General features: G+C 39.2%; 1 protein-coding gene across 3 annotated transcripts in view; it reads right to left on the bottom strand.

The window, feature by feature from the left end:
- The window catches only part of LOC136862834 (alpha-tubulin N-acetyltransferase), a 237,271-nt gene that overhangs the window by 22,655 nt on the left and 189,018 nt on the right, over positions 1–25,598 (bottom strand). For all 3 annotated transcript variants that reach the window (XM_067139103.2, XM_067139104.2, XM_067139102.2), the window contains one exon: positions 23,724–23,764. In XM_067139103.2, the coding sequence (XP_066995204.2) occupies positions 23,724–23,764 (41 nt within the window). The remainder of the gene's footprint in view (positions 1–23,723; positions 23,765–25,598) is intronic.

The raw sequence follows: 25,598 nt of genomic DNA, 5'->3' as shown, positions 1-25,598 counted from the left end.
CGTTTTCTTGGCTAGCTGCAACAAAGCATTAGACAGCATTACACTCCGATTCTGATACGTGCATCTGTCGAAATACAAGATGATAGGAACTCTGGACTTTTCCAACTGCTTGCTTATTGTATCGATTATGCAAGAGGCAAAGACTGAAGCCACCAGCTCAGCTCCACTTTCATCGAACCAACAGCATGTTACATCATGGGTTTCTAAATTATACAGAGTAAAGTTATGTAATGCAAGCTTTGCTTTGTAATATAATGTGCTAGCCCTCAGAAACGGAGTCAGAGAGAATGATATCAAAGGTGTACCTACTCACAAGTCTCATTGTTCGTTCCTCTGCAACTCTCTTTGTACAATTTATACCGATGACTTACTGATTGAATAACGGGCTCTAGATATACTTTTGTTGACTTGCTCCTGGAGTGGCGAGACAGTAATTTTGGCAATTTTTCTAATAAATCATGTACTCCACTCTTCTTGTTACGATTGCCTAATGGATGGTTTTTCTCAGCACGAGGAATGGTTCCACTCTCCAAAGCTTGACAATTTCAGTACCTAACAATTCACTCATTAATTCCAAATGTATTTTTAAAAAAAAGGTTTTTGCAAACTTGTCTCTTCTGGTGGTTGATGCGAATGTAACAGACCAACATACCACTGTGTCTTGATAAATAAATTTCGTGTGGCTATTACTAGCCGATTGCAGCCCTTGTAAGGCAGACCCTCCGATGAGGGTGGGCGGCATCTGCCATGTATAGGTAACTGCGTGTTATTGTGGTGGAGGGTAGTGTTATGTGTGGTGTGAGAGTTGCAGGGATGTTGGGGACATCACAAACACCCAGCCCCCGGGCCACTGGAATTAACCAACTAAGGTTAAAATCCCCGATCCGGCCGGGAATTGAACCCGGGACCCTCTGAACCGAAGGCCAGTACGCTGACAATTCAGCCAACGAGTCGGACACTGTGTCTTGATTCCCCTGTACATGGTCGTTTTCTGAGGATGAAATCCACAAATCCAGTAATGTACAGTTTATGCTGATCCCAAGACAGGGTCTCCCAACATTCCTTAAATACCTCATTTCCTCCTTCATTTTTAATGTTGTTGCACTCCCTTGGTTTGGACTTTTCACACATATTTGAAGTGTACGCAGGTCCCTGCTTCCTTTCGTTTCTCTCGACATCTTATAAAAACTTTCCCTTCTTTTGTCCTTCTGTAACCTAGGTATGGTTCGCCGTTCATTCTTAATTTCTTATTTTTGTGTTGTTTCCATGTATATATACTTTTCTGCTTCCTCTTTCTTGCTTCATTTTTATTTCCAAAGAATTCATCCCGATCACAAACTACTTCTTCGCCTTCTAGTAATCAGAATAATTTTCTTCAGATTCTTTATTGGCACGAGGAAGAATAGGTGGACCTAAAAGCAAAATGCTCTACATCTATAAAATTTTGAAGTAATATTATGAGAGTATTAGCATGCAATTAGATAATGCTGTACTGAAAATTTGTGCAATGCAACGTGAATACATTCATTATCTGTAAAGGGTGCTTGAAGACCTAGGTGAAGATTTCACATTCGGCTGGAATTTTAGAATGCTATTCTCGCAGCTTCCATCAGCAATATATACAAAAAGAAGCAATTAAATCAAAATGTAGGGAAATTAGAACATTTTATGGCTATGATCATATCTTAGAGTCTGTGAAATAACAAATACTGACTTATGTTGATCATATGATTTAGAATATGCATCTATAGTTGCAGGGGTAAATAACTGCAGAGTAGTGGGATCTGGAATGTTAATAAAAGTATTTTCTCTCTGTTATATAATATCACACAAAGCAATTAATTTACATAACGAACAGACCGACTAATAAATTAGTACATCTTTTGAAACTACATTATGTACACTAGTGTCCAAAAGTTAGGCATAATCACTAAACGAGGCCATACCGCCTGATAGGAATGTCAGACGGATTGCTGAACAAACAGAAGCTGAATCACACACCGTATGTCACACAACTTGTCTAAATAAACAGTCAGAAAAGTCCTGATAGATAAGGTACACCTTTGACAACAACTAAAAAACCTTGGCAATGTCTTCCACAACAAAATATGCTGTTAATAGGGTGTATGGTTACCCCTAACGGCCACACATGCTTCGCAGTGACATGGCATGCTCTCTATCAGATGGTCCGAGAGTTCTTGTGGCAGTCGATCCCATTCCTCCGAAAGGGCAATGTGAAGGTTTTGGAGGGGTGGAGGCTGACGGGATGCAATTCGCCTCCCCAATGCATCCTAGGCATGTTCTACAGGATTCATATCCGCAGACCTTGCTGGCCAGTCCATGCGATGAATGTCTTCCCCAGCCAGAAATTCATCCACCACAGCAGCATGGTGCGGTCGGGTATTATCGTCCATTAAGAGGAAGTCTGGACCAACCGCACCTCTGAAGAGTCGAACATGTGGTCTCAGTACCTCATCCCTGTATCTCCGACCGTTAATAGTGTTCCTCGGACCACCCATGAAGATGTGCAGGTCCGTACGGCCATTCAACACAATGCCGCACCACACCATGACGCCACCACCACCCTACTGGTCCCATTCCACGATGTTTCTGTGGTTGTATCGGCTACCCGGTTTTCTCCAGATTAATGTGCGACGGGAATCGTTCTGCAAACTGAAGTGGGATTCATCTCTGAAGAGCACATGCCTCCATTCATTCATGGTCCAGTTTCGATGTTAACGGCTCTACAGTAAACGGGCTCGTCTCTGCGCTGGAGTGAGCGGGACACACATCGCTGGACGTCAGGGAAACAGCCCTGCTGTTCTGGGCCTCCAGTACGCAGTTTGCCGGGAAACAGCAACGCCCGAGACGGCTGCAAGCTCCGCTGACAATTGTCTTAGAGATGCATTCTGATTTTGTCGGACGGTTAAGGCCAGATATCGGTCCTGCTGTGGGGCGGTTACCCTTGGTCAACCTGGTACTGGCCTACGACTAACATCTCCTGTGACTCAAAATTGTCTCCAAAGCCTGGAAATGACACTTTGTGGCACATTCAAGGGTACGGCGACTTCAGTCTGTGTCTGGCCTGCTTCCAGGCGGCCGAGTATTCTACCCTGCAAAATGGGGTCCAAATGGCATCGTTGTGCCATTATGTTGTCACGTTCACCACGAGGCTACAATCCGCACACTATAACAGGGCAAACACAACCGAGGGAATATGGGGCGCAGGCACTGGCTGTGTTTACCTTGCGGTTACGCCGCTAGTCAAAGCAGGGAACACTCCTTCCCAATACAGAGTGAACACATAAGGTTGGTAGGTGCATATATTTTGTGATTTGCGGTCTATTTCCTGTTAACCTGCTTACTCGTAACTTATGCTTAACTTTTGGACACTAGTGTACTATTTAATGTGCTGAAAACAAACTTACTTGATTTTGCATTTCTTCTGGGAATTGAAGCATTTGCAAATGAGAATCCAAGCTGTGCTATTATTTCATGTTCCGAGAACGTATTATCATCAACATCATCGGAGTTCTCAAGTAGTATGTCCTCGTCAGCGAAACACATCTCATGACTGAGAGCAGAAAAGTAATTTTCCTGTTTTCCTTCTGAAGCCATGTAAAGCAGTGGCTTTAATTCAGATTTTTCTGGATAATAATATCCACAATTTATTTTAACACAAGTATTATTATTACTTTAACACAAGCACTGTATGGAGCTCGAGACAAACTTCTCCTCCCATCAAAGTAGGATTATTGTAGACCTGGGCTACTGGTTGAGTCACAGAGTTGACTGTTGGCAACAATACCATACTACTTTCAATTCACTAAGCAAGAATCAGCGGGAGTTATAAAAATACAAGGGAAATCCTTGATTCATAAAACCCTTTTACAAAGACTTAATAAAAATCTTCCACCTTTAAACAGTACATGTACTGTGTAGTTAATTAATTTGCTAAAATGCAAATATATGTATCAAAAATGTGGAAGATTTTTATTGTTATTAAGTTTTTGTAAATAGGATTTGATACGGAAAATGAAGCCGATTTCTTAAAATCATAAAACCCTGCCAAACGGGACAATGCAGTTATGCAGTATTTCGAAAATATACGAGTCACTGTACTTACGTGATATTATTTCACCCCCAATTTTTGGACAACAAGGCATAACTATGAAATTCCCACTGCTGAAACAGATGAGGGACTCAACAAGGATGCCAACAGTGCCAAAAGGTCATTTTCACCAAAAATGTCAATTATGCGGTATTCATTCTTAAGGGACAATATTCTGTCGATCACAAGACATGAAAATGAAATTGGTTTTTACATGAAAAGTTCAGTTTCTGGTTTCTTTCTACACACTGAAAAATCTCCTTATGTTTTTTCGTTTGCATGTGCTTGAGTATATCGCATTTCCTGCCATGTGCAACTGAAAAATCGCACCAACATATAGTACAGAATGTGAACGTTGGTTCCTTTCTGGATTCACTCAAACACGGAAACTCTTCCCTATAAGCACTTCTAAACACTGCATCATATTTTTATTTTTTACATTCTGGCCAAAACAAATATTAAGGCACAACATGAGCACTTCTGCAGGTCTTGCCCCAGTTAGAACGACTATGTTTCTAAGGTTAGGTTACTCCCAAAGAGAATGTTACTCGCTTGACTCGCTTGCATAGAGAATGATTGTATTATAGACCAAAGAGCAGCACACAACTGGCCACCGTGCCCCGTACTGCCATCTGGTATCATTATTAGAACTACTATCGACCAGCCATACTCAGCCATATATCGATAGAACGAGGAAATCTGCGGGAGTTTCAAATAATACAAAAATTATGGATATTGCTCTGAAAATCGGGAGATCGGACCCGGCGATCGGGAGATCGGGAGGAACGATGAAAAATCGGGAGTCTCCCGCTCTAATACGTCTGTAAATGGAATCACAGAAAATACAAATTGAACACAACTTTTACTATATAATACTGGTACAGATTTGTTGTATAGGATAAAATGCAATTCAGTTACATCAACGAGAGTGGTCCTGTTGTGGTTGATTCTTGTTTGGAAATGTTATTTAATGCACAGAAGAATGTTCCCCATATCCCTTGCCAGTGCCAGTATCAGTTGGAGAGGAATTACACTGAATGCAGACAAAGGTTTTAATGGAACTTGAGCGTTTTCAAGATCTTCGTCATCCACGAATTTGTTGCCCATCTTAACTAATTCTGCCTTGAAAATTCTTTGCCTCCTGGGAGACAACTTGTCAAGATCTGGTAACACTCCTTTAAAAAGTTCAGAAGAGGCGAGTCTGGTTACTTCTGTTGTGATTCTAAAATTGATTTCAAAAACTTGGTCATCGGTGCAGCCAACACTTCAGCTGGAGATTGTTTCCTTTTCGTTGAAGAAAATGGCTCGAACAAACCTGAACTTAAAAGAGATTCTGAGGGATTTGTGTCTTCCGCAATGTCTTGTTTGTCAGTCACCACATCTCTTTTTCCTTTCTCCACCTCCTCCTACTTTGCCCTCTCTAGTATCATTAGTGTTGGAAACCATTTTATTGTGCTGATTTTCATTATCATTCAGAAAACTCATTGCATCTGCTAAATACCACTTCTTCTTTCTGTTGCCCCCACTGCCACTGGGCAGCTTTCTAATTTCTCTCAAATATCTCGAAAAGCTGCATCTCAAGTTATGCCATTTCATGCGACAATCTGAAGCTGAAAAAAATATATGTTGTTAACATATAATTTTATATAATAAAACTAACTATTATTTATAATGTTTATTTGTAATTTATCATGTACTGTATTTTAAAGAGAGAGAGAGAGAGAGAGAGAGAAGGAGAGAGAGTGAGTGAGTATGTGTGGTCGACAATAACAATACATTATTTTACAAATATTATCATCACCATTTTTATATATTTTTCCATATTTCTACAACTGGTTAGAGATTTCAATCCCTTCACTACTATTTTCAGATTACGGCTACAACTATTGGGAAAATAGCTCCAGAAACCTGTGATGCAATTTGGGACATGCTGCATTTGTTATATATGATTCCATCTACTCTTGAAAAGTAGACAAAAGTGGCAAGAGGTTTTGAAGAACTATGGAATTACCCCAACTGTTGTGGTGCTATAGATGGAAAACATGTGCGCATTCAATGCCCAGTTAATGCTGGCTCTGCCTATTTTAATTATAAGAACTATCATTCCATTGCCTTGCCAAGTGTAGCTGATGCTAAATTTATAGCTGTAGATTTGGGCAACTATGGAAGACATAATGATAGTGATATTTTCAGTACTTTTTCATTTTGGATGGGCATTTTATGAACATAAAGTTGAATTTGCCAACTCCAAGAAATCTGGTACCACAGAATGAATACCATCATATGTATTCATTGCTGACGAAGCTTATCCTCTGACCCCCAATTTAATAAGAAGTTTTCCAAGAAAAGCCCTGACACGTGAAAAGTGAATATATAATAACTGTACTCCACGAGTTGCCGAGTGTGCGCATGGTACCCTAGCAAAAAAAAGTTTGAGTGTTTGAAACTACCATGTTAGTCATCAACATCATCATCATCATCATCATCATCGGTTTGCCCTTCCAGCGAGCTGGGTAGGGTGTTTGAAAATGAGCGTCTTCCAAAGTTGCCTATTCAAAAACATTTCGTTGTACAAGACAGATTCCCAATTCCATCCTCTTCTCTCCACGTCTTCCCTCAGTTGGTTCATCCATCTTCTTCTTGGTCTTCCAGCTGGTCTTCTACCTGTTATTCTCTTTTCCAAATAAGCACATGGTAACCTTCTGCTATTCATTCGTTTAACATGCCCAAAACCATTTAAGTCTTCCTCCATGTTAGTAACACCAGAAAAGGCTAAAATGATCACATTTGCTTGCTGTGCTCTTCACAATATAAGATAAAGGGAGGGGAACTATCAGATATCCATCAAGAGCTGCTTGAACTGAAGGAAAATGACAGTGACGACATCTATCACTTGTTCATTGCTTTGCTCAGAGAGGAGAAGTTACCCTCTTACTGACTTCCAGAAGGGTTTTTATTGGCGCTCCGCAACGCTATGGAACTCACAGTCAGGGGATGTTAAGAACTTATCTCTTCCGATAATTCAGGTGTACATAAAGAAAAAATTAATTTAAAGAACTGCTGCATGTGTTTGTGAGTATGTGTGGAATGGCAAATTGGTAGTGAATGGAAGTATGTGAGAAAATGAGCATGTGAACTCAGGAACGAGAGAATGAATGGGTGATTAGCTAACTGTCTAGAGAGAGAATCTTGACAAGTGAAATATAAGAAAGTCAGCTTAAGCTATGTTCAGCTTTGTAGAGTCAGCTGGAAGCATTTTGCAACACGACTCATAGGTCTCACTCACTGTCTCAGTTGCTCTCAATCTTTCCTCTCCCTAATGCCTCCTCCTCATGACATGCACTTGCCAGAGGTGCCAACCTTTGAAGTGGATTATCAGTAATCGCCCCCTGCCCCCCGAGAAAAATTTCGAGTTAAGTCCAAAGCATGCTCCTTCCTCCTCGATAATGACACCCCTTTTGTACTTCCCTCTAGCAATCTCTCCTAAAGTATATCATATTGCAGAATAACATTTCCATGGTAGAAGAGAGAGAGAGAAGGACTTAAGCCGAGTCCCAAAAAGTGAGCTGCCAAGCAGCAACATGGGGCCTGAAGATCTGGACGAAGAGATTTCCGTCTTCCCTCAAGTTGATTGATCCCTCAATCAATCAATCAATCAATCAATCAATCAATCAATCAATTGCATTTACATCTGTTGCCCAGGTAGCAGATTCCCTATCAATTGTTTACCTTGTCTTTTCCTAAATGATTTCAAAGAACTTGGTAATTTATTGCACCCTTTGTGCGCAATTCACAGTCAAAATGGAAATATACCTATGAAGAATACAGCTCCCCTACACACATACTGAGTGTATGAAGTGTCAAGTTGGACAATGTAAAATGTTCTGTTCCATGTTCACAAGCAGTAATGTTCTTTGCCTTGTTGCGGATGTTGCTGTCTTGCTGCCTCCATTCCTTGTAACATATCAGTATATAGAATAGTACTGGTAAGTTTCTGCATAAGATTGATTTTGTGTGTGTGTATTTAGAAAAATATAATGATCAGTTTGTAGTAAATTTATTCAATTTAACAACAACAACAACCACCCTGCTTCTACTTATAAATATAATGCACTGAGTACATGCCGGCAAAGTTATTCCAATACTGCATCAGCTAAGGAAGTACTGCATGTTGATGGCGCCTGCCAGTCGTGTTGCTCCTCAAGCTGTTGAGAATTTTCAGATATATAATAGTTTAAGGGAAAGTAGCGAGTGTATAGAATTTAATGACGGGAAGAAGAAGGTGTCAAATACCAGTGGAAGTGCGGATCAGAGTAACAGTAGTGACATAGGCCAAAGGGAAAATAATTCGCAAAGTGTTTGTGTACGTGACGCACGCATCATGCATGCGGAAGTGGAAAAGTGTGTTGACTGTGTTAATTTATTATCCGAACTGGCCTCAAGGGATGAAATTATTTGAATGTTAAGGGAGGAAATTGAAAATATTTAACGTAATAGACTTAGTTTAAATGGTATGACGGAAGTGCAAACTGAGACATGGTCGGAAGTAATTACGAGGAGTTGCAACAGTAGGCCTAAAACTAAATTGAATTAAGTCCCAGGTCCATGAATCAATTACCTCTAGTGAAGAAGAATGTATAAAGACTAATAACGTTCCAGCCATTACATGAAAGCCTACACTGGGGTTGAGGAAGAAAGAATGTAAGGTAGTTGTGTATGGGATAGCCATGGTCAGGGTATTGCTGTCGAACTTGGTGACATGCTACCGGGGACTGAAGTTGTAGGTTTTGTCAAGCCAGGTGCTCTGTTCAAAGAGGATCCTAAGTCAGATATGGAAGAGATGGGAACACTTAATGAGAATGACTACATGGTTATTATGGCAAGGACAAATGATACTGCTAGAAATGATTTCTGGGGTGAAGAAAACACTTTGTAAATTAAAGACCGCCAATGTAATACTATGTAATATTCCACATCGACATGATTTAATTGAATAGTTAATGATACAAATAAGCAGCTACGTAAGATTGTCAAATGCTTTCAAACTACAGAAATAATTGACATGGGCAATATGGATCGAGGATATTTCAAAAATCACGGCATGCATCTTAACAGAAGAGGGGAAAAGCAGCTATGTAATATGATAAGGAAAAATATAAGAGAGACCTCAGGAACAACTATCATGAATAATGCCGTACCATTGCTGTTCCTTAAAGATGAGGAAGATGCAGAACATTTGCAGGTAATGAAAGTAAGAAGAGTTGAGGAAGTAGTTGAGGTGAGTGCTACCACTAAAGAAGGATGCCCAGGAGAAGAAAATCAGCTGAAAGGGATTAATGTGATTCTACCTCAATCATCAGAGACAGCAATACCAGAAAGCACCGAGTACTCAGGGAAAACTCATGAGGAAACCCTTGAGCTCATTAGTAGGAGTCACTTGAATGAACGAGGAGAGGAGTTATTGGAGAAGCTGAATGTTGGAACACCATCAGGGCGAACTGAAGGAGGGCAAGCTAAACAACCAGAAATACGAATGTCAAGTAGGACAAGGAAACAACCAGTATTACTAGAGCAAGATATATTTTTTTTTTTTTTGCTAGTTGTTTTACGTCGCACCGACACAGATAGGTCTTACGGCGACGATGGGACAGGAAAGGGCTAGGAGTGGGAAGGAAGCGGCTGTGGCCTTAATTAAGGCCTGGTGTGAAAATGGGAAACCACGGAAAACCATTTTCAGGGCTGCCGACAGTGGGGTTTGAACCTACTATCTCCTGAATGCTGGATACTGGCCGCACTTAAGCGACTGCAGCTATCGAGCTCGCTGCAAGATTTTTTAAGGTAAAATCTAACAACAGTTTTTTTTCTTATTTTTTGCTATTTGCTTTACGTCGCACTGACACAGATAGGTCTTATGGCGACGATGGGATAGGAAAGGCCTAGGAGTTGGAAGGAAGCAGCCGTGGCCTTAATTATGGTACAGCCCCGGCATTTGCCTGGTGTGAAAATGGGAAACCACGGAAAACCATCTTCAAGGCTGCCGACAGTGGGACTCGAACCCACTATCTCCTGATTACTAAATACTGGCCGCACTGAAGCGACTGCAGCTATCAAGCTCGGTTGTAACAATAGTAATCATCTAATGAGAGAGCTAAATTTGTTCTACCAGAATTTTCAATCTTTAAGAAATAAAATTCTAAGTACGGAGGTTCTGTTGGCAGATAACCTACAAAGGTATGATGTTTTATGTTTAACTGAGCATTGGTTGGTAGAGGATGAGATTTCAAACTTTGTTTTAGAAGGTTATGCTCTTGCAAGTAAGTTTTGTAAACGGAAAATGAAGTGTGGAGGGTCATGTATATATGTGAATAATAATATCAAATGACCGAGCTCGATAACTGCAGTCGCTTAAGTGTGCGGCCAGTATCCAGTAATCGGGAGATAGTGGGTTCGAACCCCACTGTCGGCAGCTCTGAAGATGGTTTTCCGTGGTTTCCCATTTTCACACCAGACCTTAATAATTAAGGCCATGGCCGCTTCCTTCCCATTCCTAGGCCTTTCCCATCCCATCGTCGCCGTAAGACGTATCTGTGTCGGTGCGACGTACAGCAAATAGCAAAAAAAATATCAAATGTAAGCAGTTGGATAAATTTGAGTATCTGAATGTAGAGGAGCATTTTGAGGCTAGCTTTGTTGCTAGTGGATTATAAGTTAATACTTATATGCATTTATAGAAATCCTTCTAGTAATGTTGAAACTTTTTATAATAATATTGAAAATATTTTTTTTGCTAGTTGCTTCACGTCGCACCGACACAGATAGGTCTTATGGCGACGATGGGACAGGAGATGGCTAGGAGTGGGAAGGAAGCGGCCGTGGCCTTAATTAAGGTACAGCCCCAGCATTTGCCTGGTGTGAAAATGGGAAACCACGGAAAACCATTTTCAGGGCTGCTGATAGTGGTGAAAATATTTTAGATGACCTACAGAATAAGAACAAGAATGTAATAAACATGGGCGACTTTAATGTAGATTTTTTAGAGAATAATGCTGGGCAAGATAAGCAAAGGCTAGAAATGATGTTTTTCTTGTATGGTCTAAAGGCAGTTGTAAATCCACCAACTAGAATATCTGGGGATACCAAGTCAGCAGTAGATCAACTTGTATTGAATGAGGAAATGTGGAATTACAAAATAGAAGTTTATGATACAGGTTTTTCTGATCAGTTTGCTCAAATTGTGCATCTAAATTTTAGGGTAATAGGAAACTAATTTAAAATATAACAATGCAATTTACAGGGAAACTAGAATGAGTAACAAGGAAAATATTTCATATTTTAACCAGTTATTGGCCAAGGAAACTTGGAAAAGTGTATATAGAAGTAACTCAACTAATGAGGCCTTCAGTGAGTTTTTGGGTTTGTTCAACTATTATCATCAAGTGGCAATACCAGTCAAAGGAGTAATTGTAAAGGATTATGGGAATGGGTGGATTACAACAGGAATTAGAAATTCAAGTAGATGATTAAGACTTTTAAGCAAATGTATGAAAGGGAGTAACACCTCATCTGAATTGAAGAATTAGTATAAGAAATATAAGAACATACCGGTATATCGAGAAGTTCTGAAGGCTGCCAAAAGATTGCATAATGAGAATGAGCTAAAAATTCTAAAAAAAGGTCTAAATGTATGTGGAACATTATAGAAAGGGAGAAAGGTACTCTAGGGGCTGCCTGGCCGAGGTTGTAAAGGCGTACTTGGTTCGCCCGGAAGGACGTGGGTTCGAATCCCCGTCAGGAAGTCGTACAATTTAAGAAAAGAGATTTCCACTTCCGGAGGGGCATATGGCCCTGAGGTTCACTCAGCCTACACCAAAAATGAGTACCAGGTTAATTCCTGGGGACAAAGACGGCCGGGCGTAGAGCTAACCACTCTACCCCGTCACGTGCTGAGGTTAACAATGGTGGACGCCTTTACCTTCCACTCCTCCAAGGGCCTTCATGGCCTGTACAGAGGTGACTTTGCTTTGCTTTGGTAATCTAGTTCCAACAAAAAAAGAATATTACTCTTACAAATGAGGGGAAGTAAGTCAGTGATCCAGTAGAAATTACAGAAATCTTTAATAAGTATTTTCTAGAAGCAGTTTTGAGTTTAACGGAAAATTTTCAAACATCAAACTTGAATGTATCATCTGTGTTTCTTACTCCTGCGTCTGAGCAAGATGTAGAGAAGATAATAAAACAGATGGGTAGAAAGAAGTCTTCTGGTTTAGATGGTTATTCAAATTACCTTATTAAATGCTGTTACCAATACATAATCAAACCTCTCTGTTGTCTGATAAATTTGTCACTAACCACTGGTAAATTTTCAGACAAATTCAACGCAACCAAAGTTGTTCCGATACATAAAAAGGGTAGTGAAGAAGATGCTGGTAACTACAGACCTGTCTGCTTCCCATCTGTATTCTCCAAAATACTGCAAAGAATTATGTACGATAGACTATTATCATTCTTAGAGAAGCATAATATATTAGCTGGTTGCCAAAATGGATTTCGTTAAAATAGATCAACTACCACAGCATTCATTAACTTTACTGAACGGATATATGACACACTAGATGGGAAGGGTGCATGTTTAGGTATTTTCTTAGATTTTACAAAAGCTTTTGATATAATTGACACCGAGCTCGATAGCTGCAGTGGCTTAAGTGTAGCCAGTATCCAGTAATCGGGAGATAGTGGGTTCGAGCCCCACTGTCGGCAGCCCTGAAGAGGGTTTTCCGTGGTTTGCCATTTTCTAAGACATATCTGTGTGAGTGCAATTTTAAGCAAAATAGCAAAAAAAGAGATAATTGACCACAGCTTGCTTTTAGAAAAGTTATACATGTATGGAGTTCGGGAATGGCCTATAACTGGTTCAATTTTTTTTTCCTTAGGGGATTTATGTCGCACCGACACAGATAGGTCTTATGGCGACGATGGGATAGGAAAGGCCTAGGAGTTGGAAGGAAGCGGCCGTGGCCTTAATTAAGGTACAGCCCCAGCATTTGCCTGGTGTGAAAATGGGAAACCACAGAAAACCAACTTCACGGCTGCCGATAGTGGGATTCGAACCTACTATCTCCCAGATGCAAGCTCACAGCCATGCGCCTCTACGCGCACGGCCAACTCGCCCGGTAACAAATTGTTTTTTAGGGGATAGAAAACGGATTGTTGAAATATATACCGGTACTGATTTGAGCAAAAATGAAATTAAGAATGTGTATTCCTTTGCCAGAAAAATAGATCATGGTGTTCCACTGGGGTCAGTAATTTTTTTTTGCTTTACGTCGCACCGACACAGATAGGTCTTATGGCGACGATGGGACAAGGAAGGGCTAGGAGTGGGAAGGAAGCGGCCGTGGCCTTAATTAAGGTACAGCCCCAGCATTTGCCTGGTGCGAAAATGGGAAACCACAGAAAACCATTTTCAGGGCTGCCGATAGTGGGGTTCGAACCTACTATCTCCCGAATACTGGATACTGGCCGCACTTAAGCGACTGCAGCTATCGAGCTCAGTAGGGGGACAGTTTTAGGACCATTATTATTTTTAGTATTTATCAATGATATAGTCCAAATTGTCGAAGATATGCAAGGAGTGCAATTAACTTTGTTTGCAGATGATGTTACTGTTTTTGTAGCTGATGAAAGTTCTGAAGGGTTAGAATTAAAGGCAGGCAGTATAGTAAGTAATATCCTGAGCTGGCTTGAAGATAATAAATTAATCTTAAGTAAAAAGAAAACTTCTGTGATTAGATTTCACCTTAAGATTAATCTAAATATACAAATTTGTCCAGTATCATTTGGAGAGACCATAGTTGAGTACTAATCAACAACAAAGTTTCTTGCCTTATGGATGGATGAATCATTAACCTGGAGAAAACTTAGTAGAATTTATTTCATGATAATATCTTTGAAAAGTAGTTTTAATTTAGAGGCTTGTCCAATAATGTATTTTGCATATGTCTATCCCATACTAAACGATGGAATCATTTACTCGGGTAGTTCACGATACTGTCCCCTTCAAATTTGGATCATAATAAGCATTTTAGTGTGTGTTCTTAATGGCTAACAACATTCTTTCATTGGGAGTGCAGTGTGAAGTTTTATTCATGAATAGCTGTGTTCTCAGTCAGAAAAGTGGTTTGACCAGTTTTGGAGAGTGTCCAGACTACTGATTATTCCAACCTAGCGATCGATAACACATGTTAGTCACGAGACCCGCCAGGAATTTTTCAAGGTTGTTTCCACATGTAGAGGCGCGTGTCGAAACTCGCTCGGAGCCCAGTAATTTCTACAAGAATTACAGCCTATCACCGAATATCATGACAACCAATTATGTGTCAGAAAATCACCACACCTCCACAGCTGAGGGAATATAATCTAGAGAAGAATGCATAAAATCTCTCTTTAATTCTGATTCCGTACTGCTGCAGATTTTCATAAGCTTCGAAGTTAAGCGAGTGTGCTGAGGAGCTGGCAACCCCACTAGCCTCGATAATCAACTGGTCTCTTTGAACAGGCAATTTTCCGTCCGAATGGAAGAAAGGATATGTCATTCCAGTCTTTAAGAAAGGTGACAGATCTTTGTCAATTACAGACCAGTAGTTCTTCTTTCACTCATTTCCAAAAGTAGCGGAAAGAGTCGTGTACAAAGCCTTGTACAGTGCAGTTAGTGGTTTAATTCATATTAAACAGCATGGTTTTGTCCAGAAACACTCAACTACCACCAATCTTGCTGTGTACTCCCACTTCATATCTAGCGCTCTGGACAATTGCAAGCAGGTTGATGCCGTGTACACGGATTTTTCCAAGGCTTTCGACTCTGTGCAGCATAATGCTCTTCTGACTATGTTGTCAGCATATGGCATTCATGGAAGCTTGCTTGAATGGTTTAAATGCTATCTTTACGACAGGAGATACACAGTACGTCCTTATCAGCCTATGTCTGGCGTTCCACAAGGTTCACTACTGGGACCTTTGTGTTTCCTTCTATTTGTTAATGATCTGCCATCACAAATCCATTCGAGCAACTACCTGCTCTATGCTGATAACCTTAAACTCTACAGGGTAGAAAACATGAGTGACTGAATTGTTACAGTCTGATATAAATAATATTAGTGATTGGTGCAAAAAATGGCATTTAACCCTAAATATTTCAAAGTGCAGTGCAATATCCTTCACGAGAAAATCACAAGTCAGTGTATTCAATTATCATATAAAGGATCGAGAAGTGAAACATGTTAATAAAATTAAGGACTTTGGTGTTATTTTTAGTAATCAAAATGGTCTATCTTTCAATCAGCATGTGTTAAATATTGTTAACAAGGCATTTAAAACGTTAGGCTTCCTCAAAAGAAATTGTAAGAGTTTTAAATCTGTTGACCCTTTGAAAACCCTATATTTCTCGCTTATACGATCTAGTCTAGAGTACTGCTCTGAAGTGTGGATCCCCTCACAGCAATACTTAGTTAATACCTTAGAGCGAGTACAGATCAGATTCTCAAAATGGATCAGTAAAAAGTGTTTGGGTATCAAGCTGTCAAGCTGTACAAACATGTGTACTGAGTCTCTTAAAACTAGGCGTAGGTATGTCAACGCACGTTTCATACACAAATGTATCGGTAATTTCCTTGACTGTCCCAATTTACTCCAGTTGCTCCCAATTCATGTTCCTTCCTGCAAGACCCGACAAGCTGTCACCTTTCACTTACTCAGGTGCAGAACGGAATCACACAGGAACTCTTGGTTTATGCAGGCCCTAAGATCCCTGAATGAAATTAACGGGATGGTGGATATACTTCACTCGTCAGCTAGTGAAATCCGCAGACATCTTTTGGACGCTTCATAGACAGTGTGTTGTTCCTTGTAACTTGTTCTGTGCATTTGGTAACTGAAAGTTATACTTCCTTCCTTCCTTCCTTCCTTCCTTCCTTCCTTCCTTCCTTCCTTCGGTCATTTCAAATGTTAAACACTTTTCTGTTTTCATGGTTTCTTTTCTTCCTTACCGGTATGTGTTTTGTAAATATGTATATATTACTTAGTTATAATTAGTAGTAGTAATAAGTGCTGTTAATATTGTTATTATTTGAATGTATTATATCATCTGTAATGGGAATATTATTAATTATGTGTTGATGATAAATAAACTAATCAAGTGTGTTCATCAAGCTATTTATTCGACGTTGTCATATTTTATAAATTTTCTAAAGCTGTTTGTGTCAGTTTCAGCCACCACTGGAACTTCACGAAAGAAATTATTTTCAATCACATTTTGAAGGATTTTCATGGAAAGAATGTTTCTTTAAAGTCATAATAATACTCGTGAAGTCTTAAATCGACCTAATTGTTGGAAATTACGTTAATTAAAATAACTATCAAGAATGTAATTTGTTCAAGTTTTTGGTCATAAATCATTTCAATATCAGTGGAATTTATCCATAATTAAGATGAAATTATAATGTTAACATTTCAGCATTATTTGTGAGATTTTCACAATGCTATTATCATTCAATTTTTTTATTTTTATTTTTTATTAAGATAAAATTTCTATTTTTCATGAGTTGAAAACATGCTATCGCGATAGCCAATTTCTGTTAACTTCATGGTTCCAAGAAGTTAAGATGAGGTTCACCCTCAACAATTTTGTTTTCCTCAAACCAGATGAAGGCTAATTTTTATTTTTATTTACATTTCAGTGTAATTCAGGCTTCGATGTTTAAGTACCAGAGAGTCAGAATTGTATAAAACTGTCTTATGAGAAGAAAATGCATAACGACCTCAAGATTTTGTTTGTAAAATTTTCTTTAATTTTTGTTTAAAGAAGTGCTATTAGCAATAAATGTCAAACCTTGTTTGTAAATTGTTTGTTTTTCCATTGTCATCAGTCCCTGTCCCATTAACTGCTCCTAAAATTAGGTGATGCCTGTTAACGAACGGTCCACCTCTGGGACTCTCGTTCACCGGCTGAGCCTACCCGGGAAATAGGGAGCATTCACGATATAGAGAAGTCATCTTTACGTTACAAAAGAAAATAATTAGAGGAATGAATAGTCGGAAGGAGGACAAGTTGCAAGAAATATTTTAAAATTTATTCTATTTTACCATTGTCTAGCCTTTATATCTTCAAAACACTTGTATATATAATAATAATTTCGTGTGGCTATTTCTAGCCGAGTGCAGCCCTTGTAAGGCAGACCCTCCGATGAGGGTGGGCGGCATCTGCCATGTGTAGGTAACTGCGTTTTTTATTGTGGTGGAGGACAGTGTTATGTGTGGTGTGTGAGTTGCAGGGATGTTGGGGACAGCACAAACACCCAGCCCCCGAGCCATTGGAATTAACCAATGAAGGTTAAAATCCCCAACCCGGCCGGGAATCGAACCCGGGACCCTCTGAACCGAAGGCCAGTACGCTGACCATTCGGCCAACGAGTCGGACACTTGTATATATAAAAGAGAATGTAATCAGTTTCACCATAAACTCAGACGTACATAGGTATAATACTAAAAACAGTTTGCACATAGAACCACACAAAACTAAGCTTTATGAATCAAGTTTGAGTTATGCAGGAGTACATTTGTTTAATAAATTGCCAGACTTCATTAAGCATATAAAACCATGTTCAAAATTTAAGAAGGAATTATTCAAATTTGTTTCTAACCATTGTTTTTATTCTATTGAAGAATACTCAGCTCTTGAAAATTAACTTATGTATCATTTTTTTTTTTTTTGTTATTTGTGCTTCTTTACTACATTGTATATTTCTCTTTATTTCTCATGGCATTATATTACTGTTTTATCCTTTGTTACTGTAAATATGATTACTGGTGTATGCCATATCACTGTATGATCAGTTTGGATGAAATAAAATACAATACAATCTTTTGACTACAGGAGTGACAAAAGGTGCTGTATGGCACCTGCCTGTTTCTCGCAACAAAATTGAAAATTTCACACTCAGGAGTAATTGTTAAGTACAAACAAACACGAAAAAGGATTTTATGGGAAAATATTTCAGGCATTTAATGTTGGATACATAACTTCTCTGTACACCAACCACATATAATTATTGCTGCTGTGTCACATTTATTACGCTGTACTCCCAAATTTCTGAATCAAAAATCTGTAGTATTATGAAGATGGTGTGGGTTTCTTGCAGTTAATCCAGGTAACATTCATCCATAATGATAAGTGTGCTAAAAGCACAGGGAAATGAACTGCTGGAATGCTAGCAACTGTAGTTTCAGGATGTTATCCCACAGCTGCAAGGCAGCAGGTGATTGTGACTTGTCGAAATCAGCACTGTGCGAGAGCTTGCATATCGTGTATTTATATATTCGGAAGAAGAATCGATCTACGGGCTGAAATTCATACATTGTGTTGTCCGGTATTACGTTTACTGTTAGTTTGTCAGAATCATAACTTCTTTCAGAATATTTGACATTTTCAGTGTCACTGGGGACATCATAAAAGTCTAAAAGGAGCAGGTTTCTTTCACTTGAAAATGGTAAGAAGGCTCCTTTTAACTCTCGAGACAGCGTGTATGGTCTTAAAGACCTTGCGTGGCAAAGATGCCTTATTACCTTCAAGGTCATGCGAGCGTATGTCCCCCCCCCTCCTTCAGTACCTTTGAATAGACTATTCCTGAACCACATATTGTAGGGAATGCGGTTATTTTTAGACAGTTGACCCTCAGACTTTGGTGAATATTGACTAGTCCTTTAGACCGTGCACGCCTCCTCATGTTATAGTAACCCAGTCAGTTGCACAATGCGCGCCTCCTCACTGTATGATAAGTTTTTTTTTTTTTTTTAGTGACAGTTTATTATACTTTGAAATAGTCTTAAACGATGACTTATTGTGTCTTTCTTCCTTTTTTTAAAATATTTTTTTTTAAAGTTGCTTTAAGTTGTACCGACACAGATAGGTCTGGGGCGACGATGGCCAAGAAAGGGCTAGGAGTGGGAAGGGAACGACCGTGGCCTTAATTAAGGTAGAGCCCCAGCACTTGCCTGGTGTGAAAATAGGAAACCACCGAAGACCATCTTCAGGGCTGCCGACAGTGGGGTTCGAACCCTCTTTCTCCCAAATACTGGATACTGGCCACACTTAATCGACTGCAGCTATCGAGTTCGGTATATTGTGTCTTTAGGGCCATGGACTGCCAGAGGGAAGAGGAAATAATTCAAAAACTTGTCAGCATTGTAGACAAAGATTCGCTTTCGTCACAGTCAAAGGAACATGGACACGAACCCTGGAGTGAAATTAGTGAGGCTCAATCTATTACGGACACTGGTCAGAAGGAAGTAGGGGCAATAATACGCCAGTTGATTTTTGAGGATAGTGATGAGTCTGATGTAGAATTCAATTCTCCTTTAGCTTAGGATGAAGAAGAGGACGATGATACTGTGGAAATGGATGCCCATAAGTCTGATTCCGAACAATCAGGTGACAAAGATGCAACTACAGGATCCGGTGATTTACCACCTCCATTTACACGGGTAAGGATAGTCAAACGTTTTGAAAAATACATGGTCCTCCTCTAACACGGTGAACCAGCTGCTATGACTTGATAAGCCAAATGCTTATTGTAAAGCAAGTGGCTGCTAGAGTAATTAATCATCTAGAAACTTGGAACTTATTTTTTATAGAGGATATGCTAGACGAAATTGTAGGCTTTACTAACCAAAGAATTGATAAAATTTGGCCTAATTATTCCCGTGATCGTGATACGCTAAACACAAATAAGACAGAAATAAAAACTGTTCATGGTCATTTGTATATGACACAGGACTTCTGAAGGCAACTCACGTCAACTTGAAAGATCTTTGGTATATTGATGGCACAGGAGTGGAATATTTCTGTACATGCATGAATATAAATCGTTTCAAGTTCCTAGTCACAGCTCTGAGATTTGATGACGCAAATTCTTGAGTGGATCGGAAAAAAAAAAAAAAAAAAAAAAAAAACCCTCAAGAAATTTCCTCTATAAGAGCTATTTTTGAAGCATTTGTGGAAAACTGTAATGGTACCTACGCTCCAAGCGAGTATGTCACGATAGATGAAATATTAGAGCCTTTCAAGGGTCGGTGTAGCTTTCAGCAGTACATAAAAACAATTAGACAATTCCGCACACAGTGTTGTAGAGAGACTGATTCAGCCTATTAGTGGTTCCGGTAGGAATGTGACTACCGGGCGAGTTGGCCAGGCGGTTAGGAGCGTGCAGCTGTGAGCTTGCATCCGGGAGATAGTGGGTTCGAACCCCACAGTCGGCAGCCTTGAAGATGGTTTCACATTGTTTTTCCATTTTCACACCAAGCAAATGCTCGGGCTGTACCTTAATTAAGGCCACGGCTGCTTCATTCCCATTCCTAGGCCTTTCCTCTCCCATCGTCACCATAAGACCTATCTGTATCGGTACGACGTAAAAAAAAAAAGAATGTGACTACTGACAACTACTACACATCTCTAATCTCTACCTCTCGGCTCTAATCTCCAGACAAATCATAGACTGACTATCATTGGATTACACCAAAAATTAGAAGGAAATCCCTCCAATTTTCTTGCAGACTAAAAACCAAGAAGTTAATTCCAACATTTTCAGGTTCAGTGAAGAGAAGACTTTCGTCTCTTACTGATCAAAGAAAAATGAAGTAGTTTTGCTGCTGTCTACCTTATGCCACAGTTGTGAAATGGATGCTCAATCAAAAGAAAAAAAAGCCCAAAATACCCACATTTTATAACTCCACTAAAGGCAGAGTAGACACGGTTGATCAATGCAAAGCGGCTAGGACATGCAATCGATGGACACTATCCGTAATTTTCAGTCTCTTGAACATTGCTCTGCTGAACAGTTTTATAGTGGTCAAGGCTAACAGAGAACGTGTGGCGTAGTTCAGAAAGCCGTTGGCAGGAATTGAAATTGAAAGACTTTCTCAAGTGTCTTAGCAAAGAACTGTATGAAGATTACTTGAAGCCATGTCTTCAGAATGAAAGGTTACCCCAGTCCCTAAAACGTAAACTGTGGGGAAGTGACTGGAATGCAGGAAGTAATAACCCTACCTCCCTAGTACACAGGTGTGCCAGGAAAATGTTACATTTGTGACTGGAAGAAAAACCACAAGTCAAAAACAGAGTGCAGTGAATGTTCACATTACATTTGTAAAGAACACACAACATTCAGGTATGTTAGTTGTGCTAACTGTGAAGGGGAAATAGATTCTGATGCTGAGTAACTGAAAGAGCACAAGTTCGAGCGCAAACATTTTCAGTAACCATTTGGAAATGTCTACCTTTTTGTAAGTATGGTTTTATACTGGCAGTTAGTTTATGTTGTGTTATTATAAATATTACCAAACTATTCATTATTACGATACATTTTGAAGTTCCCACACCGAAGTTTGAGTAAGTTCGTATTATTATTTATGCTTACTCTTTCATTCTAGTAACTTAATTTCTGTTCAATATTTATGTTAAGTAATGTTTCATCGTGTTTTCAGCTTGAATTGTGAAATACACATTGAGGGCAAGTGCTTATTTTCTACTATTTATTATTGTTTCATTGCAATAATCACTGACATTGTAATAAAATATATTTCCGTGGGACTGATGTATTCATTTGATTATAAAGCACATTTCTTTAATTTGAAGCAATACTTCCTTTGATATATAACTGGAAATTAACATGTTGATAAAATTACATCCATAGTTTTAACTTTACTCTTTCCTGGTCAGAAAGACCGTGCACACACTGTTAAAAAACAGTGAACAACTGCTTTGTCATTTTTTCTTACGAACTACATTTGACAATTACATTTTCTGGCTTGAACATTTCCTTTTCCTGAACTTAGTTATTTATGCCAATTGGTTCGTATAAAATCACAAATAATTTTAGCATTAGCTTCCCTGATGAAGACACCATAGGCATGACTGTATATGAATGTGTGGTCGCCCTTTTTGATCGCACTGCTCCCTGTATGTCAGACATACCTTTACACTTTACAGTTCTCCCGATAGGCATTTCTTTATTAAAGCCACACTCATCGGCAGTGTAAATCCGGTCATTGGTATACGACTGCATGATTAATTTTCAGTCATTTCTAGAAGCCTGTATTAAGTTATCTCGAACCTAACGTGTTGTTACAAATGATCCAGCCAAGATGAAATAGCCTTGAACTTGTGTTTGTCAATTGTAATTCGTGAGCCTTTAATGTCACAAATTTTTGTAAGTCATGTTCTTTCACAATTGATTCATTGCACACCCCTTCAGGAATTCTTCAAATGGGCACTTATTAATTGCCTTCATTTTGTCAGTAAAATTCTGTTCCTGTTTGATAAATCCTTGATTTTTCACAACTGTTGTTCACTTGCTAACCATGTAAATTTATTTTTTATTGATAGGGGTCGATGACCTTCGATGTTAGAGGTGGAATATCTCCAGAATAACCAAAAATGGACTTGAATCCTTTGTGCTCTGAATGCCCCAAATGTTCTTTTATACTTTTTGGCAAGTGACCAATTTTCATATGACAGCCCTTACTTAGCTCTCAGAATCAAACCATGCTCAATAGTATTGCCAATCCTACAAGAGTTATTTGCAGTATCTGGGCATAAATTTTTTATGCTCTGAAAGCAGTTTCAGATATAGTACTTAGAGGTGTATTTTTTGTTAAAACATTACGTGTCAGAAACTGTGGAAAGAGAAATAACTCTAGATATTGACATGACTGAACCACAGCAAGATAAAAATGAAGAGGGGCAAGTAAATGAAGAATTACTGATAAAATTTTCTTCCGAAGGCGAGATGAGCAGTTCACAGCAATCAGTCACTTTCTGGTTCTTTTCCAAAATGCACAGAGAAATTTCTACAGCAGAAAAGGTGAAAGTCATGAATTACTGGCTGCTTCCAGGAACACCCAAACAACACAAGGAAAAGTTTAATTACAGATTGTGGTCATCAATGAAAATTATGATGATGATGATGATGATGATTGTTGTTTTAAGGGGCCTAACATCAGTCAAGGCACCACTGTACCAACCTATAGTTCTCTATGCATGAAAGGTGTCTGGATGTGTGTTCAAGGACATGCCACTTTTGTTCCATAATGAGCTGGACATAAATTTTTTTATTCCTGACACACGCAGCACTGCTGACTGTGACTCCACTGCCGTTATTTGCTTGTGGTGTGAGATGCAACACTGCCTTCTCACTCCACATTACTATGACATAGAGTGAGATGTGCTCATGATATTTGAAAATTCAAGATGATGTTCACAATCTCAGCATTTACATGTCTCATATTTCACAGGTACAGCATGTTTGGCACGTTATGAATGAACTTTACAGTCGTGCACCCAACTTTCATGTCTTGTTTTAGAGTTGCGGGTGATTGTTAAATGTTGCACTTCACACCAGTTACTTTGGCCTCTTACTTTTTCACCCCAAAGCTTCCCTTGTAAGTTCTGAGCTATGGCAGTGGGAATACAAACTTACATTAAATAAATTAAGAAAATAACAATACAGAGGCTTCAGCTTTGCTTAAAAGAACATGCAACTTCTAATTCAGTATTATAACTTACCCAGTTTGTGGAGGAGTTTTCTCCCTTTGGCTCTGAAGGATCTAAACAAGAGAATACAAATTAAATAATTATATTTTTTTTCATCCATATACTAAAGTACAGTGAAATATCATTTTAATGGCCAATAAAATATAAGTACACAGAATTATTTTTTAAAACCATCTTTTCTGTGGATTATCTTTTTTTTTTTTCCCTATTTGCTTTATGTCACACCGACACAGATATGTCTTATGGCGACGATGGGATAGGAAAGGCCTAGGAATGGGAAGGAAGCGACCGTGGCCTTAATTCAAGTACAGCCCCAGCATTTGCCTGGTGTGAAAATGGAAAACCACGGAAAACCATCTTCAAGGCTGCCGACAGTGGGGTTCGAACCCACTATCTCCCGATTACTGGATACTGGCCACACTTAAGCGACTGCAGCTATCGAGCTCGGTCTGTGGATTATCATTAACAGAAATATCAACACCACCATCATTTGTTCAAACTGCTCTGAATTTAAACATGTAATTAATTCATATATTCGATAATTACTAGCAGAATTCCATCAGTTTTCTCCTAATCCAATTTCCCAAAAGTCGAGTTTCCCAACATACATTATCCCGACAGCACTTTTCCCAAATTGTATTTCCTAACACCATTTCTCCCAACATATCTTTTCCTGACAGAACTTTTCTGAACATCTTTAATACCCCACCATAGTTACAAACCATCGGTATAAGGAAATAAAGAAAATAGTACTTGACTGGACTAACTACTTAACTACAACTAAATCTGTAACTAATTTAATCTAAATCTTCTACAGTATGTCTAAATTTACAATGTATTAAATCTACTCTGTAGTATCCCACACATGTGCAGATATCCAGCACCACATGTAAGATGCTACCTTAACTACAATCTACACTAACATCCTAACTAGGTATTCTACTGCCTAAAACTAAATTAAAAGAACTGGCTGGTCGTATTATCTTCCCTGGTAAGGAAAACTGCCCGTCCAACCCGAGACACCACTCCTAGCCCCGCCACGTGTGGTCAGATATCGGATCCTACCAGCAACTAGCTGACAATGGGTTTTCCTCCCATTCTTTGCGAGACAGATCACACGAGGCAGAAGCCAGTCCATCATGTGACCCATCACATTCTTATCTTCTGTCCAGCCTGTTGTATACAAGTCGCCTTTCTTACACAATGCCAGCACCCATCCTTGCTTCTCCTCTTTCCCCACGTGGGGACATTCTTAATCTTTTTTACCTTGGGGTGGGTCAGTCCCACCCCACCCTTTCACCTCTTATACCTCACACTCCCCATCACATATCTTCCAGTCTGCTCTTTCTTACTTACATCATACACTTCTTCCACATTATTTACATCTTATACTCTGCAATCCACACACTAATTGTTCATTTTCTTAAACTATGCAATAAATTTAATATTGGTACACCTTCTTACATTTACTCTCTCAGCCTTCCATCTCCTGCCTAATTTCTACATTTACAAAGTCTTTCACATCCTCCCGCTCAAGATATTGCCTCTAGTCTCTTAATCCATTCCATTACCAATATATACAAATCTTTTCTTATAATATCTACCTTGTATATAATATAACACTCATTCTACTGACCATCATCTTGCTCACAGCAGATAACCATTCCCCTGGGCAAAATACTCTTCCTCCTTCATCAAAGTCTTGCTCAATCCATCTTTCTAGTCGACTACTCTAGATAAACCTCCAACAATCCTCATCCTCTCTCCACAGTTCACAACACCGACACCGACCTTACAAACATACCAATGGTTTCCTTACTACTCTACTAATTTACACCATCTTCATACCGTTCTTCCATCTTATTTACATCTTATACTCTACAATCC

This window comes from Anabrus simplex, chromosome 2, assembly GCF_040414725.1.
Source record: "Anabrus simplex isolate iqAnaSimp1 chromosome 2, ASM4041472v1, whole genome shotgun sequence".
Taxonomy (NCBI): Eukaryota; Metazoa; Arthropoda; class Insecta; order Orthoptera; family Tettigoniidae; genus Anabrus; species Anabrus simplex.
Note: the sequence above shows the minus strand (reverse complement) of the source record. Positions and strands in the feature narration are given on the sequence as shown.